Raw genomic sequence first — 19,198 nt, 5'->3', positions numbered from 1 at the left:
CCTGAGTTTAAATTCTAGCTCTACCTCCTACTGCACATGTGACCTTGGTAGTTTATTTAAACTTTGTGAGCCTCAGTTACCTTCTATATAAAAAAGGAAGGATGATAAAATTAATCATGTGATTAGGAGGGTTAAATGAGCAAATGCATTAAAATTCGACCCATTGCCTACCACAGAATAAACATTCAGTAAGTGTAACCTACTTTATCTGGTTTCAAGGAAATCTGAATGTTGGGAAACTGAATTTTGGGAAAACTGGATATTTCCTGAAGAAATTTGCATATATTTATATCTGTTGTTTTGTCTCATGATGTAAGATACTCGGCTCATTGTTGTAGGGAAGTAGACGGTGACAAGATAGTATGTGGAGCATACAAGTGAGTGAGTGCAGAATTCTCAAGCCTCAGAAATGTTATGGTGTGCTACATGGTTGTTCATAATATGTGCGTTTGTGTGCACGTATGTGTATGTGAATGGTATGTACAAAATTACAGTGTGCATATATGTACTAGTAAAGCCAAAGTCAAAAACAGTGACATTTCTCAAACTCTGTCATAGAGACTCCTCTTGCAGAGCTCTGTGTTCCTTTTCTGTTGACTATCTGTTCCTTTCAGAGAATTTTTTTTTCTATTGGATTGAACGGCTCTAGGTGATATCATAAATAGCCAAACATCATGCTCACTTTTAGTGAAGCCCAGCCTCACCAAGTTATTGCTGGGAGTAGAAGAGAAAAGGGAAAGATCTTGAAGGGACATGACATTTATTCGCTTGAAATTAATAGACCAGAAAAGTGAGTGGTAATTCGTTTCTTAAAAACACGAACTTCTAGAGGAGACTTCTTTAACCTCCCTTGAAATTTCAGTCCCTGTTTATGATCTCAGTTTATAAACTTGCTCAATCTCCCATCTTCAGGAGGTGGACAGGGCAGATTTGGTGATTACTGTCCCTTAAGTTTCCTTAAGTCATCAACTGTCCATTTTCTAGGTTACTGTCTCCTCTCTTTTCTACACCCTTCCTCTCAGTACCACTCACCTCCCTGCCCCTCCCCCATCCCCACCAAGTCCCATGGCCACCCCAGTTGGGTGTGTTCAGTCATCGCTGCCCCTCCCCTCCTCTCTCGGTCCTGGGCTTTCCAGCTTATCGTCCCATGGCCGTTCTCACCAACCTGTTTCCTTCTCACCCAGTTGCAATGCTATAGTATAACCATATGCTATTTTGTTTTTTATATTTAAAAATATATATATGGCATATGATGGGCTAGAAGGGCCAAAAACTAATAAAAATTCAAGTCTCATGGATCCAGAGTCACCACAGTAGCAGGAATATAGCATAGCAGCTGCAAGTGTAGTGTACTACTACTGATGTATTTCCCCTTGAAGTATTTGTATTCCATCATTTGTTTATTGGAATCTCTTCTGATTGAAACAGAAGTTGGTAGTGGTAAGTTGAATAATGCCTCCATCAGGGTTTCTGATTACTTAATATTAACTACTATTCAATTGCAAATATGTTGCTTACATCGAATGCTTAAATTTTGGATGAGTACTCTTAATCCTGAGCAAAAATTAGCTAGTTTTCCACATTTACGAGCTCCCCAGCAGGTATCTGGCTATATGACTAAGAAAAGAGCCACTGTGGGTCATTTGGTTGCTGAAGTTAAGTCCACAGGTAGTCTTTATGGAGATGAAGGTGAAGCAATGCACTCTTACTCATAACTTTAAATTATGGGCATCCTAGTTCCTAAGAAATTCTACTGAACTAGCATTCTACTCAGTGATCAGACTGACTCAAGTCTTAGAGTCCTTCAGAAGCAACCCAGAGGCTTACCTCTTGGGAAACCAGAAGCTCATACCAGCTCTGGTCTTCCTTACTGTCCCAGAACTTCATGAGAGCTCTTAACTAGTACTTTTTAAATATCAACATGCATATGAATCACTTGACGATCTTACTAAACTGCATATTCTGCTTGGGTAGATCTGGGGTAGGGTCTGCTATTCGGTCTTTCTTACAAGCTCCCAGGTGATGTCAAGGCTGCTGGTCTGTGAACCACACTTTGAGTAGCAAGGTGCTAATCTGTTGATTTTGTCTTATTCGTACATTGGAATCACTGGAGAGCTTTGAAATTACCGATGCATAGCTTCCACCTCAGAGAATCTGATGTCACTGGTGTGGGGTGTGGGGTAAGCAGTAGGATTTTTAAACACTCTCCAGGTGTTTCTCATGTGTGATCAAGTTTGACGGGCTCTGCATTAGACATCATCACCTCAGCCCTGGATGTCCCTGTAGCCCCACTTTCCCATAAAGCCTCACTCTCCTTATTCTGCTCTTTAGGCATCAGACTCACGTTGAAGAAAAACCTGCCCGACTCTCTCCCTGTATCTTAGCAGCTGATTGTGTCCACAAATCTCCAGTGGGTCCAGCACTCTTGAGTTAATTAACTCTTCCAGCTGACTATTTCAAACCTCCTCTCCCCTCAGACCTTCAAAGCTCTTCTCAATTCTGCACAAAATTCCTCACTGGAGGAAAAAACAACAAAACAAAAAAACAAAACAAAACAAAAAAACTGAAAGGCTGAAAAAAATTGCTTCATCTTCACACCGTAACCATATTCTCTACCTTCTCTTTGCACCTCCATTCATGTCCTGGATCAAGGCCCTTGTACTTACCCAATAAATTGACTCTGGAAATGACCGTTTTCATGCCTGAGTCCCCAGTTCCTCACTCTTCTGGATTATTCTTTATGCCATATTTCATGTTGTAATGGTCCCATCACCAGAAAAGCCTCTGGAGCCCATTTTCAGTTGCTACTCTCACTCTCTGCCTGTCCCTTCAAGTCTGAGGAATGACCTGCTTGCCAGATTCCTGGTTTGTCTTGCTGTGTGTCTGAACCAGTTGAGCACTCCGCTCTGCTTCCCTTCTCTGAGATCACGGTGCCTCACACCACTCCACGCATGCGGACTCCCTCTTGCCTCCACATGTGCTCACTGCCCCCTCTTCTCTGCACGGCTAGTTCCCTTACTGTGTTCAGGTTCTTAACCTCAACTGTCACCTCCTGAGAAAGGCCTTCCCTGAACTGTGTTTAAATGAGCCATCACCACCCGTCCCCATAGCCTTCTGTGTCTGCTGACTCTGATTTTTTTCACCACCTGACATACTATATATTTACATGGATTTTGTCCATTTACTTCTCAGGTAACTCATCCAGTAATAGTATTAACCCCATAAGGGCAGGAACTTTCTTTATTTGATTCTCTGCTCTCTGCCCGGAATTTGAACACGTCTGACACATTGCAGACACTCAGTGAATACACGCTAACAGAATGGGTGTTCCTGAGCGCCTTCTCCAGTTCCCCCTGAGAACCCTGAAGCCCTCTGCCTGTCCATCATAGAGAAACATGTCAGTTGTAAAATTGCCCTTCTGATTCATGACTGAGTTTCACTTCATCCTCTGTCACCGATGAGAAGAGTTCACGTACTCTCGCAAACCCACTAGCTCTTCCTACCCTAGTTCACAGTGCTGCTGTCTGCCTCCTTCTGTAATGAACGTGCACATCATCCGCCTTGGAGCCCCCAAGTCGACAAATGTGCTTCTGGTCCCAAAGGAATAACTGCTCCAAGAGCTTTAGTTCTTTTTTGAAAAAAGAAAAAAGTTCCTTATTTCTTTAAAAATACATAATTGCTGCCTCTCCTGAGATATTTTTACATTGTGTCTCTAGAGGAGGAATTCCAGCTGATGGCCCAGTGCAGGGCAGAGGCCCATAGACAGACAGTCTGGCTCCAATTTATGTTCTGTGCTAACATGGCTAATAGGCATTAGTATTTTGATATAGAGAAGTGCCGTACTTGATCCTGACTTGGTTAAAAACTGGTAACATCTGGCTTAGAATCACACATTTAAGGGCCAAGAGTTATTCATTTTCTTCATCCTCCCTCCGTCACTCCCTCCCTCCCTCTCTCTCTTTCTCTCTCTGTCTCTCCCTCCCCCTCCCTCTCTTAAAATGTCTTGGGAATAGTTTAAGTATTTTAATAGAGCAGTACACAGAGTAAATTGGCAGAAGTTCAGTTTGCACCATGTTAAACTCTGCTGTAGACACTTGGAACGTACTGGAATGGTTATATGTGTATAATGTGTATCAGAGCTTCCACAAAGCGCTGTTGGTGCCCTTATTATCCCGCTCCCCACCCCCCCATCCAAGTTTTCACTGTCACTTCATTTCAGACCCTAAACTCAACACGCACTACAGTTAAACTTAAAAAAGGCAGTAACTCTTGATTCATAAGGTGCCCATAATTCTACAAACATCTCATGAAAATGAGCAAACATCTCTGTATAAAATTTGGGTTCAATCCAGAAGTATGTTTAACTCTCAAATGCCTGATAAAACCATGGGGTTGCTGGCTCTGGTAGCTCCTTCTCAGGAGTCTGGCCAAGCAGAGGGTGCCCACCATTACAGATCCTCGCTAAGACCACCTCCCCCAACTTGCTGGTCATCTTTCTTGGATTCTTACATCTGTGGGTTCTTTAGCTAGAAAAATGTGGTATTATAATCTGCTTAGATTTAGCTGTCCCAGTGACTTAGTAAGCTGGGAGGGTGGGAAACTCGATATTTGAAAGTAAGCCCTCACTAAACATTCTCTTAGAAACAAGATCACCACTTCTTACAGACATGGTTTTCCTTGGCTTGTGGCATGACTGTCCCTAGCCCATCTGTGCCAAGCCTTTGGCATGGCTGACGCAACACCTCCTTTTCAACAGGCCTTGTTCTCTGGAAACCTCAGTAAAATACAGCTAGTTCACACTCCGGCAAACCTCAAACCTAAACTTTCCCAGTTAACAAATGATATTTTGCCAAAATGCTTACTAAATCCTGGCTCTGAGTAGAATGGGATGTGGGATCGCCATAGCCTGAAAAACCAAGGAACGACCCCGTCTAGTGCCTTGGGGCTGCATTCCCGTGGAGTGCTCAGATACAGTTTTCATCATACCGTACGCTATGCTTACTTGTTAGAGAATTCATGTTGGTTTTTTTTTTAATTGTATTTGCATGCTTATCAGATGCACAAAATGCATTCTTCATGGATTTGCCTATCATGGGTCGCATAGAGAGTTATGGACTTCAGAAGCGTGGAATCAATGAAAGTAACAATCAAAGAGGAACAGTATGTTTTCTCCCAGCCTCATAAATCTGATCTATAAATGCAAAGAATGTGAGACATGAATATAAGAAATTCAGTAATTTTATTTAAGACCTTAAAAAGAAAAAATTGGCGCTTCATAGGAGAAGAATTCAACCAACCGAGTCTCTAGAAGGAAAACCTTTTAAATAGGACGTTTCTGAATCCCCATCTGAAATATATATCTTTAGGGCAGTAATCATCAGAAACATAACAGAGTAGTGTAGAGCTCAGTTTTATTGTCTTGCATCACTGAACATTCCTCAAAAGCAGCGAGCATCACTAATGGAATTACATGTTTTCATGCTATAATTACATTTGATTTTTCCTGATATTTCTATAGACTTTTTGTTCATGGTCCCATGACTAGACAGAATATTTACAAGTTTTCCATCCTCAGCCTATCCACCCCACTCCAAAAGACAGAGACAGAGACTGGAAATAGGAATTCCTGAACAGAAAAAGACAAATGTAGACTTTGAAACAAAATTAGTCAGCCTTCAGGGATTTTTTTTCAACAGCAACAAAAACATGAACAACAACAAAAGAAGTAAGGAAAAAGAAGAATTTCGTGCTTGAAGGTAACAGCAAGAGATCCTTCTGAGACACAAAATGGGCACTCCCTGTTTCTGTTTGTGTTCTTGAATATTTGTTGGAGAAAATGGAATTTATCTGGTCTTTGGGTTTGTTGCTCCAAATGATCCTGTCACTGGAAGACAAATGAATCTAGCAGGCAAGTCTGAGCGACTGGAGGACATGATACCAGGATGCCATCAAGTATGTGAACAGTGAACATCTGTTTTTGAAAAGAGAGTCTCTGACTATAAAATCCACAGAAATCTCTAAGGAAGCGATGCAAACAGTTAGAAAATTGTGTTGACATCCAACATATCTTTACTGCCCTATCTTCATCTTCTCCCACATCGAGTCTTCACTTTGCTCAGGACACCTCGGTGACCTCTTTCTTTCTTAGCACTCAATTCCTATTCTCTAAGTTTTAATCACTATGGAATATGAAGCTGACACTCACTTCAAATATGTTTATTCTAGGGTTTCCTCCTCAAAGCATATGGAAGGGAGTATAGGCAGAAAGTTGGTCGTTGCCATGTAGGAATTGGATGAGGAAGGGCTTCTCCTGCTAAGTGGAATAAGTTCAGGGGTATAAACGAACACAGCTTGGCCTGTTGGGTTGCATATCCTTATCATAAATTGAAGTAAAGTTAACATTAATTTCCCCAAGTTTAAATATTTTTTTTTGAAATGCCATTTATTAGAACATTGAAAACACAAGTTTGGTTCTCTCTCCTCAAATCTCTACAATCTGGCTCCTGGCCCAGCCACTCAACCCAAATCACCCTCTAAAGTCTTCCAAAATAATTTCTCAGCCAAAACCAACAGTATCCTTCTAGACTTGTCAGCTTTATTCGAAACCGTATTCTTCTCCCTGCTAATACCCATTCTGGTCTCAAATTCTGAGGCTTTGTCCCTTCCAGGTTTTCTAGTTTCTGTATCTCCAGAGGCATACCTATTGCAATTCTCCTTTAGAGATCATTTCAACCACCATCATTTCAAGCACAATGTTTGTGCATGAATTACTTCCCCAGCCCTATCCCTAAACTCTCCCTACTTTTCAAAGTCTTCCACCTCTGATGCCAGGCTGTCAACTCTGGTTAATCATGGTAAAGTACCAGCTTTGGTCTTGGTTCTCAGCTCATTGCTGCTAGATAATATCTCGGTTTCTGTAGAAAAGAATTAAGTCACTTGCCTCCTTACTAACTCCCTTATGTTCATTAAACTTTTAAACATTATGTATTTTCTACTTAGATTACTTTTACTGAATTAATGTTCCTTTAGTTATCCTCAGCCCTACCCTCTAAATGCCTAGTCAAAGGCCAGTTAGACCAAGCTGTATGCGTACTCAAATAAATGTTGCCTGTCGATCAAAGTGCAATTAACAACTGAGTGGTGGTTTTAACGTGTTCCACCAGCTCTTCCTGGCCCACCTTCAGATGACATTTTTCTGCCCCCGTCCTGCAGACACCCCGAAGTCCTCCTTTTCTCCTTTACCTACTTATTATCTGTTATTCTTGAAGGATGGCCTTTCCTTTTCTGTATAAGTCTGCTCCATTCTTCGGTAGCCCATCCAAATATCTTTCTCCAAAGGACTTTCCATGGAGCACGTATAAACCGGGTCCTGTGAACTAGCTTGCTTCCTACTTCCTCCTCACGAACATACAGATGTATGTGGAAATGTGTTCCAAGTTGTCTTGATGTGTGTATGACTTCCTCTAAATTCTCAGATGTATATTTAGTATGGTTTAGATTATCCTTTGGAAAGGCAGCTTTTTAAGGAAATCTTTTGGATCCTAGGTAAAAATCCATACAGTCTACCCACCCCCACTTCCCCCAATAATATGCACTTCAAATATTCTTAATAAAAAAAAATATTCTTAATAATAAGTGGTTACTGAAATTTTACCTCATTCTATGTGTATTTTCTTTTCAGGATCCCCCCATGGCTGTAACCCTGGGACTCCGAATGGAGGAAATGATTTTTAATCTTGCTGATACACATTTATTTTTTAATGATTTAGAGGTAAGAATTGAAAAAGAAAGGAATAATCGTATCCCAACTATTATAATGCTTAGATGGCTTCTAAATAGGCAGATAACCTCAAGAAATCTGAAAAATATTTAGCTCAAGAGGATAGCAAAATTTCTGTCAACGGGAAAAATGTATATACAAATATAAACAAAAGCTAACTTGCACTAATGAATTCTGCCTATTTACTGGCACCTGTTTAAAACAAAAGTATCTCAGAAAAGGAGAAGCTCTGCTTTGCTGTCCCATACCAGACAACCCACCGGGCACCTTTGGAGTCAACATTAGCTTTTCCAGATTCCTAACCAGGATATTATTTAGGTTAAATCGCTGGGTACTATTCATGGTGCTGGCATGGGCCATTAAGTTGTGTAGATAATCTGAAGCCTAATTTTAGACAACATTATCATTCCTTATTTCCTCTGCATCTGGGTAAAACAGTGCTAGAGCTGTTTACATAGCACATCTGGTTGGTTGCATTGCATTTTTCTTTTGTTCTTATTTATCTTTTCATTTCCAACCTCAAAGGGAAAGTAAAAACAATAACAAAATGAAAGAACTCCCCCTCCCCCAATAGTCTGAAGACTGCTAAATAAGTACTGTAATAAGGTATATAATCTGGGTGCTAATGATCTGAGTTATTAGGCATTCAGATGGTAAAATTTGAAGTAACTGAGTAGCTGAGCACTGAGCAAAAGTACTTCTCAATCAAGTGCAACTGTGGTGAAATATTTTTTAAGTGACATATTTACATTTATTTTTTACCCAATGGTTTCACAATGAAATAAAAGTGTTTATCTATAATCCTACTATAAATGGAGAGGGAGATTATTATTGATGAAATCCCACCTTGTGCAGAACATTTTATATTGGATTTTCCATTAATTGAATAATAACCTTTGAAATAAATTTGTTTATCACACTGTTTTTGTAGAGGAGAAACTGTAGGTCCCACAAGCATAAAAATCATGTCTAAGGTTACCTGCTAGCTAAGTGGTAAAACTGGGATTTGAAACTCTGGAATCTCTCTGGCTCTGGAGCACATATTTCTGCCCCCATACCATGCTGAAATTAACAGAAGGGTGTGAGAAAGAAAAGCTAAATTAGTCAGTGTCTTAAATAAGTTTTAGAAATTGACAAGGTCTTAAATGCAGTTTCAGCTGCACTTGAGACCTAAGAGTAAAAATTCTGTTTTTTAGTATATCCCATAAATGTATGTGCTGGAAATCTGAGTAGTATCATTTTTTTGGTGGTGTTTTCTCTGCAGTGAGTCACAGTTTTTACTGGATAATAAAATTACTGTCTGTTTAAAGAGGTTTTATTTGTTTTCTTTAATGGCCAATATGAAAGATCAGTATTCCTGGGCAGGTTTTCCAGTTTTAGATAAGAAAAAATAATCACCTCTCTAAAACCTGATTTAAATTAATCCTGCTATTAGTAGGGTAGTATACAGAATGACTTTATATATACATTATAATAGAAAACACATTTTAATCTTTTTGGAACTTGAATTTTTATATATGGTGATAACTTTTAGGTTGGTTTTTCTGTTGGTTAAAATGGATGAGTCTCATTTTTCTAAAGAAAATTCAAAGATTACTCATCCTTTTAAACCTGTGAAAGACCAAAAAAAAATTTTATGTGATTTTATTCAGGTTTTAGAGTTTTTATTTCATTTCATTAATTATTTTTTATTAGAAATAAATGGAATAAATGACCTTTTAGCTTTTTAGTGGCACATTAGGAGCCAGATGGAGTAAATTTACCACCCAGCTTTTCACAGAATAGTAAAGTGAGAAAAGTGAGAGTAGCATATGATGAATTTGCAAATACTTTTAGCAAGTTTGACATGAATGAAACAAATAAAATCTAAACAGTAGCTTTCAAGGTCATTCAGTGCTGTTACATATATATCCACCATCCTTCTACAACTGATTTTGAAAGTCAACTTGTCTTTCTCCCCATTTTTTATTTCAGTAAACCTCTGGTAAGCAAAGATTGTCATGGGCTGCAGACTGGTGTTAAGCTATTTCTGCTTCTGCTAACAAAGAGGCGAATTCCTCAAGAGAGTAACTCCATCGTTAGCCTTTTTTTTTTTTTTTTTGCTTCTGTATTTAATGTCTCAGGGTTCCTTTTCTTAACCCAGAACTCTAATTTGAGACTCAAATCCTTCAGTAGATACTGTAACATATGTAGTAGCAGCTGCTTTCACATAATTCCTTAAAAGATACAAATTTAAATCCTAATAGACACTTCGCTGCATCCTGCCCAACTGCTGGGAGGCAAATGCTCACACTACTCCTCCTAAGGAGAGAATGCTCTCTGTTGAAATAAAATGTTATTTCAGTTAGAATAACTTCCAGAAAAGAAGACACTGGGGAGTTCAGGTTCACAAAGGTGAGAGAAGGCTGCTGTGTAGATTATAACGGATAAAGATCAGTGACAACTTCATGGTCACCGCGCGAGACAAAATTAAGTAATTTAAGATTAATTAAACAGATTTAGTCCAAATGTTTGAGTCCTTATACTGAAATTTGTTGAAGCCACGCATTGTACTATTTTTAGTATTTCAGGTTTTGGTCAAAAATAATTCTTGCAAAATTCCTCTGAGTGAAAGCTAATTGAAGAACAATTATTTGGAATTTTCTAAAAATGTAAGTGATTCAAGTTCAGATTTCTTTCACTGGACTGTAATCCTCAGGCAAGAGTCCAGAGTCAACAAGCATAGTTAACTAGGCATAAATTTAAAGAGAATTTCCATTTGGAAAAATCTCAAACATAACTTCAAATATGGAGCTCATGCTCCAATAAGTTTGATATACTGATGTCCTCAGGAGTAAAAAATAAATTTAGGGGCAAAATGTACAAATTAATCATGTGAGTTAATACTTGAAATGTCAGAGGAATTTCTCTACAAATTAGGATGAGAAGGTATGAAATCTAGAAATAACTTCTAATTACCAGAGTCATTCGGAAGGATTTCCCCCTCTTTTTTTTTTGGATATTTATTTATTTATTGTAGTTTATTATAAAAGAGAGAGATGGAAACTATTTACATAATGAAAGACTTCGAAACTTCAGTGGAATGAACAGCTTCACATGATGCCATTTTGATAGTAATTTACTTCCGTCTTCATACTTACGGAGAATGTCACCGTCTCTAATAAGGAATAAGTCTTGGCTGTCTAGAACACTTTGTTGCCTCCCTATTCTGGGAGAACTTTATTTCCAATTTTCATGCTAATGATTAAATCTCTCCAACCTTTCCTTTAGAGCCCAATCCAGTAGCCACTAGCTGTTGCTTGCCGTACTTTTCCCTGAGATTTTTCTGGAAGCCTAATGCCTCCTTTGGTTAAAGTTTGGGCTGTACTCCTTTCCACCCATACTTAGCCAAAATGGGGTAAGCCCTTTCCAAATGTACGTCCCGCCCTTACACTTCTGCAGCCTTGGCTTGTACCCCATTCTCCCCCAACTCCCCTCCACTCTTGATATAAATACCTTCTTACCGTCCTTACCATGTAGGATATGCAGTTAATATAATTGCAACTTTCTGTTAGAAAACTTAAATGATTGTGGTAAGTTTGTCAAGAACTGTCATTGTCTAGATATCTGCCTTTTAGTCAACAAAGAATTGCTGAGCGATTACCGTGTGCCAGATTGTGCCTTACGTGGCAGGGGGTGGGTATATCCAGGTCACCCAAACACCCCCCTCAGGGAGCTTCCAGTCAGATTAACTTTTTGGAGCCCTTCCTTACCTGGGAGTATTGGTAGACATTTATGCTAAAATTACTAATTTATGTATAATTTATGTAAATCATATGAACTTTTATTTACCTGGATTTTCAAGTTACATACTAAAATTGTATTAATTGGGCAACTTTTATACTTCACATTTTAAAAGAAGCCCAGATCAGCTAGTTCAACCTCAAACTATAAAAGGTTCTAATATATTCAGTGTGGAAAGCTTGAGATGAGATATGAAATATTTCACTACCGAATACTTTCCAGGTCCTATAATGAATATAAATAGTAGCTGAAAAGCCCTTGCTTAGTATGGCATCTTCTTGTCAGAGTTAATAATTTTTTAAAAAGTGATTTTCAATAGTAAGCACTATGTTATGCAGTCAGGATCTGAGTATCTGAAATAATTTGAAGAGAGAAAAAGAGGCCCAAAAAGCTAAACCATACTTATCCTAAAGTCAGTAAGTACTAGGTATTTTAAATGCCCTAGCCAAATTCCACCTTCAGATCACATACTATTTCATTAGAACTTTGCAGATCATTTGAAGATGGAATAGGACTCTTAGAACAGCAAAGAAGAATTTACTTCTTATCTAGAAAAGTAACCGTTTGCTCTGAGAACACTATGATTTCAGTCATATTAAGTGTATGGGTATATGTACCTAAAGTTTATTCTCCTCTGAGTTTGTAGCACATTGGAGATGGTAAATCTTCGTTATTTCCCTTTTATTTGTAAGTATCATTTTCAGCTTGGGATTTCAAAACTTGGGAAAAAAAGGAATAAAAGATACCGACTTCCACGGTTATCTAGCTTTTTTTCTGTGTTAAAAGACCAGGACTTTTAGAATAGCATCAGCATGGTTCCTTCATGGTACCCCTGGCCCAGCAAAAGGTAGGAAGTCTAGAAATCTCACAGGACACCATAATCATCAGGCCCCTCCATAGCTGCTCAACAAATAGCAAATAATAGTAACCACCTGACGTTCAACCACACAAGTTCTGTGTATCTTCAAATTAGCTTTGTTTCCATATTTAAGTATACGCAACAGAAATGGCTAAAAGTGAACACCAGTCATTCTTATAAAGATTCAAAAGATAATTTGTTATCCATAATTTTCAGAGTAAACAATTTTAAGCTCAAAAGAAATCCACATGTCATATGTTTTCAGACCCCCTTTTATGGTACTCCTCTGGGTTTAAAATAGAAATGCTGCCATTCCCCCAGCTTGGCTGTGGGATAGATGGGCAAATGCTGCCACCTTCTGGCCATGGCCTGAAATGGAAAGATGGAAAACCCAAAAACCACACAGGCATCCTTTGAAAAACAAGTAACTTTTCCGATGTTTTTAACAGGAGTGTGATCAAGTTCATATAGATGATGTTTCCTCTGATGATAATGGGCAGGACTTAAGGTAAGCCATGCCTTTCAGTATGCTCTTTCCTACAGAAATTCAGCTATGGAGTTTTGCACCTGTAATTATTTCTTTTATTTCTTTTTAATGTATTTTGGGTGTTGCAGTACCTACAGTTTTGCAACTGATGGCTTCCATGCAGCTGCAAGTAGTGCAAACCTTTGTTTGCCAACAGGTGTAAGAGGAGGGGTTGACTGGATGAGGAAGTTGGCTTTTCGTTACAGAAGAGTAAAAGAATTATACAACACCTACAAGAATAATGTTGGAGGTATGTGGGGCTCTTTAAATCTAATAAAGATACTGTAGAGGGAAGTAGGATCTGACCTGTAGGTCTGTGTCCCATGTTGGAGACTACTCTAGTAGAAAAGAAGTTACCAAGAGCTCCTGTTGAACTACCCTGAGTCAGAATCTTAAGTTTCTTATTTGGGGTGGTGGGGGGGGGGGGGGGATGTAACTGCAAAATAAAACATGTGGCTCTGCCAAAGGAGTTGGGAATTCTCTGTGCCCAGATGTTTGGTCAAGATTTACAGCAGGGCATGGGAAGTTTACTCCTCTTGTGCAGATACAATTCCTGCAAACCAGACAGGGGAACTCATTGAGGCAGTGGGAAGACCTGCCTAAAAGCAAAGGCCCCAGTCATTAAAGCAGAGTGGTTAGTCCTCATTATCTTTCTGGAATCCTTTCCAAAATAAATATAAACAGTGCTTTATGTCATTTCAGAGACTTAAGCCAGACTATTTTATTTTTTAAAAATTGCATGTTGTCTGGCAGTATATCTTTTTTTTCCACGTATAGTATTAACTTTGATTATCATGGTTTTTAAATGTTCGGATACTCTGTAGGTTGAATCTAAATTATTTGACCTTCATCCATGTATTAGAAGTGATATCACAACCTGATATCACAACCTGACATCAAAACTAAAATCCTGGATACATTTCTTGATAAAATAAACCTTGGTTATTTCTATTATTAGGATCAATTTTATGTCAACAAGATCCTAAGATTAGCTATGAAGTCACATAACATTTTTCTCCCAGGGTTTTCTGTTCGTTTCTCTCTCTCTCCTCTCTCTTTTTAAAGGATGATTTGAGGAGCTTAAATCAGAATCTAAAATTGAATGATAAGTTAAATACACTTGTATCTCCAGTGTCTAGTGAGCCTTAAGGTACATAATAGATGTTCAGTAGACGCTCAGTAGCTATAAGAGAGTAAAAAACATGTAGGGGCGCCTGGGTGGCTCAGTCGGTTAAGCGTCTGCCTTCCGCTCAGGCCATGATCTCAGGGTCCGGGGACCGAGCCCCACGTTGTCTCCCAGCTCAGTGGGGAGTCTGCTTCTCCCTCTCCCACTGCCTCTCTCTCTGCTTGTGCTCACTCTCTCTCTCAAATGAAAAAAATAAAATCTTAAAAAAAATATGTAGAACCACAGGCAATAGCAATATTATTATTATTATGGTTGTTAGAACCAAAAAGAGATCTTAGAAATAAGAGATCTTCATTTCCAAATGAGAAAGAGTCCCCTACAGGACAGACAACTCCAGTTTCCTAATTCACTCCAATGCTCTAGATAAGACATTTGTAAAATCAGACAAACAGATACTCTGTTTAAATTCAGTTGTGGGTGGGGCACCTGGGTGGCTCAGTCCTTAAGCCTCTGCCTTTGCCTCAGGTCATGATCCCAGGGTCCTGCAATGGAGCCCCGTGTCAGGCTCCCTGCTATGCAGGAAGTCTGCTTCTCCCTCCCCCACTCCCCCTGTTTGTGTTCCCTCTTTTGCTCTGCCTCTCTCTGTCAAATAAATAAATAAAATCTTAAATAAAATAGAATAAATTCAATTGTGGGTAACATGTTTAATTTTAAAATAAATATCCCCTTGAGAAATCTGAAATAATTTTTATTTAGGTTTGGCATTGTTCCCCTCATGAAGGGTATTAAAGTTATGTAAAAACTAACAAGATTACTAATAAATAATATTATAGCTTTAAAAGTTTAAGTGCTGACATGCAAATCCATTTTCTGTACTCTGTTAGCATTCCTTTATTGAAATAAGGACAAATGAGAGTTGCCAGAAACTATACATTTTGATTTTAAAAATCATCCACCTGTATATGTGCTCCTAATATTCTGAAATACTATTTAAATAAGAAATTTCTTTTTAGCAGATTTGCATGATTTTGTTTTATTAAGAAGTGAACCATTATCGGGGCGCCTGGGTGGCTCAGTCGGTTAAGCGACTGCCTTCGGCTCAGGTCATGATCCTGGAGTCCTAGGATCGAGTCCCGCATCGGGCTCCCTGCTCGGCGGGGAGTCTGCTTCCCCCTCTCACCCTTCCCCCTCTTGTGCTCTCTCTCTCTCTCTCTCAAATAAACAAATAAAAATCTTAAAAAAAAAAAAAAAAAAAAACATTTTCAGACCACCAGAGTGTTTGAGGTTTGTATCCCTGGGCTGGTCGACCCCAGCCTCTTCTCCAGACCTATCCTGTCACGTCACCGTCTTTTGGGGTGGGACCCCAGCACGGGAGTGGCGAAGCTCCTCAGGTGATCGCGTCCACTGTGCCACATTCTAGGTTCAGTGAGAACAGAGGCTGGGACCCACTTTTTCACTGTTTCATCCCCACTGTTTGGCCCAGGACCTGAAATCTAGAAGTTGTTCAATAAATGTTTGAATGAATGAATGGATCATCAGTTCTTAAATGAAAGATCACTATTGACATAAATAGTCTCTCTCTGTTTCTGATATGATCTATACTAGACAGAAGGGAGACCTAGACAAGGTATTCCTGAAATTTGTCATCTCTTGATTCTGCCTTGTTTTTCGGTTGCAGGACTCCTTGGCCCTGCCAAGAGAGATGCATGGCTCCAGTTAAGGGCAGAGATCGAAGGTCTGACAGACTCCTGGCTAACAAATGCACTTAAATCCTTATCAATTATTAGTACTAGGTAAGTGGTATTGTTTCAGTTTCTGCATTTATTGTATTGAAGATGTAGTTGTAATAGTGCAACATATATACAAATTCTTTAATTACTGGAGTATTTTAGAATTTCAAGGGACCCAACAATTCATTGAAGCAAGTGATTTTCAATGTGTGTGGAGGAGGTGTTTGGGGGTAGAGGATGGGAGTTGCAGCTTCTCAGCAGGAGAGCCCCCTCCTTTCTGTATAACTGCTGATAATCTCCACAGGAAGGTCATGTGGCTTGTAATAAGAAAAGAAAAAAGAAAAAAGAAAAGACAGCACCCTGTTAGTGGCAAAGTACAGGAGATGATGAAAAAAATAAAATAATACAATTTACACAGAGTGCATGTTTTTAAGTGTTTTGGCCCACTATAGATAATATGCATAATTTATTTATTTATTTTTTAAGATTTTATTTATTTATTTGACAGAGAGAGACACAATGAGAGAGGGAACACAAGCAGGGGGAGTGGGAGAGGGAGAAGCAGGCTTCCCACTGAGCAGGGAGCCCGATGTGGGGCTTGATCCCAGGACCCTGAGATCATGACCTGAGCCGAAGGCAGATGCTTAACGAAGGCAGACGCTTAACGACTGAGCCACCCAGGTGCCCTGATAATATGCATATTTAAACATAACAAAATCCCTGGTGAAAGCTCTTTGAAAAACTTGTAACCTTTGTGTTGTTAGAACTGAACAGTGAAATACTGACTTACTAGTGTAGATAATAGAACTGAATAGACTTACAACTAGCTGAACACCATGTGCCATAGATGCTAGTTCATGAAGTGACATAAATCTGGAAAGTGATAGCTAGTTAGGATGGGGATGAATCTCTATACTATCCTTAATTTTATTTCTGAGTTAGGTGGATAAAAGCATGCATAGCCAACCTGTCGGTAGCACAAATTCAGAGGAAGAGGTAATACTTGGACTGATTGAATCTGGATACAGAAAGCCTCAGTGGGGTAAAAGGAGAATCCAGGGTTGGAACATGGAAGTTAGCGCGTGTGCATCCAGTCCTCCACGTGGCTTCCCGCCACCACATAACCAGCAACTACACTGATGTCGGAAACTGTAAGTGGGTGGATGGAGGTGGCTAGGAAGCTACAAGTTTCCTGGGTCAGGCGGGGGAAGCCAAACCAGAGTACTTCACTCAGTTCTGGGCACCACATTCCAGCGGGGGCTGTGGCATATTTGACATCTTATGTCCAGCAAAGTGGCCAGAAGGGTTTTAGGCTGAGGATAGATACCACCTGAAAGGAACAGTTGGAGGGAGGAACCAAAGAGTTTTGTCTGAAGGAGAGTCCTGTGTGAAACATCCTGTGTGAAACAAGATTACCAGTTTCAACTGTTTGAGATGTTAGGCTGAAAGTAAATTACATTTCTCTCTGATCTCTAAAGGAGAAAATTAGGATGGATGTGTGGGAATCCTAGGGAGGAAGTTCTGGCTCTATGTAAGGAAGGACTGTCTCACAGTTGAAGCTGTTTCAAAATGGGACTTGCCGGCTTGTGATCTGTAACTGGTGATATGGAGACAAAAGGTCAAGGAAGCTAAGGCGTGAGGACTCCTGAGTCCCTGAAATTGTGTGTAAAATGTAGTAGAATGTACATTTCTCTGACAAGGAGGTCAGCAGCTTTCATTATTTCTAAAAGAAGGCTCCTAGATGCTTAAAAACCAAGGATCATTACAGTGTTATATAGATTATATATGTGTTATCCATGATATAGAGAGATTATTATTACACACTGGTCTTAAAGCAACAACATGGGTATGTGATTTTAAGAAATAAAAGTGTAACAAGGAGAAAGGGAAAAATAAGTCATTACACACTGGAGATTTCAGTGCTTTCAAATTTGTCAAGTCATCCATATGTAGGACCCTACTGGCAATTTTTTTTACAAAATGTCCAGGAGAAGAGAAGCTTATACAAAGCATGGCTGAATTATGTATCCGAGCCTTTAGCTAAGTTTGCACCCTCCAGCTCTAATTTTTCTCCTGTGAGTATAGTCAAATGTCGTAATCAAATGTGTAGGAAAATTTTCTATGTAACACATTATTTATAATGTTATCTTAAGTGAGCTAACTTTAAAAAAAGATGCTGCAGCCACATGTGGTTTTCACACATTATATTTTGTGAGGAAAGGAGGACTAATAGATAGTATGACATAAGTGAATAGGCTCATGATATAAACAAGCAAAAGAAGAAAAAAAATTATATGTATATTGTGTTACTAATGAGAAAAAATATCTATACACAAATTCTGAAAGTAAACACACAAAATGGTGAGAGCAGTTACTCTCTGCTCTCTGGATAGCTAAATAATTGATGCTTCTCATGTTCTTGATATTTGCCCATATTTCACAAATGTATATACATGTAACCTATAAATATATGCAGTGTTTGTGATTAGAAGTTACAGTGCATTATAAGTTGAATATTAAATATATGCAATGTTTATAATTTATAAATCTGCAAATTTACAAATATATGCAAAGTTTGTAATTTAAAAAAGAAATGATATAACTCCAGTATCACTCAGTATCAGTGGTACAGCTAGATTTCAAAATATTACTTCAATACAGTAATGTGTTTGTGTATTAATTGCTTAATAATCTGCCATTATTTGGGGAGTTTCTGTCTGATAACAGGCAAATCACTTCCTAGGTCTTTATTGTCTTATTGGCAACATTAAGGATTACATTCGTGATACTTAACTAAACTTCTGCCTCTAGAAGGCTTTATTTCTTTATCCCATATAAGTGAGAACCTCGTCACGTGTTTCCAGAAATCAGAGTTCCCATTACAAAATCAGCTAATCTATGGAACTAATTTAGAAATGAAAATGTTTTAAAAAGCCTGTAATTATAAAGGTTTTATCCTTGTTTTTGAATAAATTACAGTTTTTCTTTACACAGGATCTAAAGAATCTAAAGCATAATATTAAGTGTAGTGGGGGGTAAGCATATACATACCATGAAAAGTTGGCACCCAACTTGCTCTTCTAACTTCCAACCAGGCTTCTGAAAATCAATCTAGAGAATTCTAGAGAATATTTTTGAGGCTCTCACTAATAGGTATTAAAGGCTCGTACTACAAAATACCAGTAGAGAAAGGTCCGTACCTATATGCCTTCTGAGTTCCAATTTGATGTGTGTGGTTTGAGCCCCTCAAGGCAGGACGGCTCAATTTTTCCATAATCCAGAAGGAAGGACCACAGTCCATTCTTTCCAGATCTCTGCCTCACAGTTTCCACTCTCTTGGTGTTTCCTTTATCTCCCTGCAATATTACTCTGAAAGAAACAACTGTAAGTTGTA

General features: G+C 38.8%; 1 protein-coding gene across 16 annotated transcripts in view; it reads left to right on the top strand.

The window, feature by feature from the left end:
* The window catches only part of EYA4 (EYA transcriptional coactivator and phosphatase 4), a 270,841-nt gene that overhangs the window by 237,410 nt on the left and 14,233 nt on the right, over positions 1 to 19,198 (top strand). For all 16 annotated transcript variants that reach the window (XR_003521675.2, XM_027603539.2, XM_027603546.2 and 13 more), the window contains 4 exons: positions 7,682 to 7,771; positions 12,872 to 12,930; positions 13,038 to 13,198; positions 15,753 to 15,867. Coding sequence is in view for 15 of the 16 variants with exons in the window: in XM_027603539.2 (XP_027459340.1) it covers positions 7,682 to 7,771; positions 12,872 to 12,930; positions 13,038 to 13,198; positions 15,753 to 15,867 (425 nt within the window). In the remaining variant the exon portion in view is untranslated. The remainder of the gene's footprint in view (positions 1 to 7,681; positions 7,772 to 12,871; positions 12,931 to 13,037; positions 13,199 to 15,752; positions 15,868 to 19,198) is intronic.

Source organism: Zalophus californianus, chromosome 7 (assembly GCF_009762305.2).
Source record: "Zalophus californianus isolate mZalCal1 chromosome 7, mZalCal1.pri.v2, whole genome shotgun sequence".
In the NCBI taxonomy this organism is placed as follows: Eukaryota; Metazoa; Chordata; class Mammalia; order Carnivora; family Otariidae; genus Zalophus; species Zalophus californianus.
Note: the sequence above shows the minus strand (reverse complement) of the source record. Positions and strands in the feature narration are given on the sequence as shown.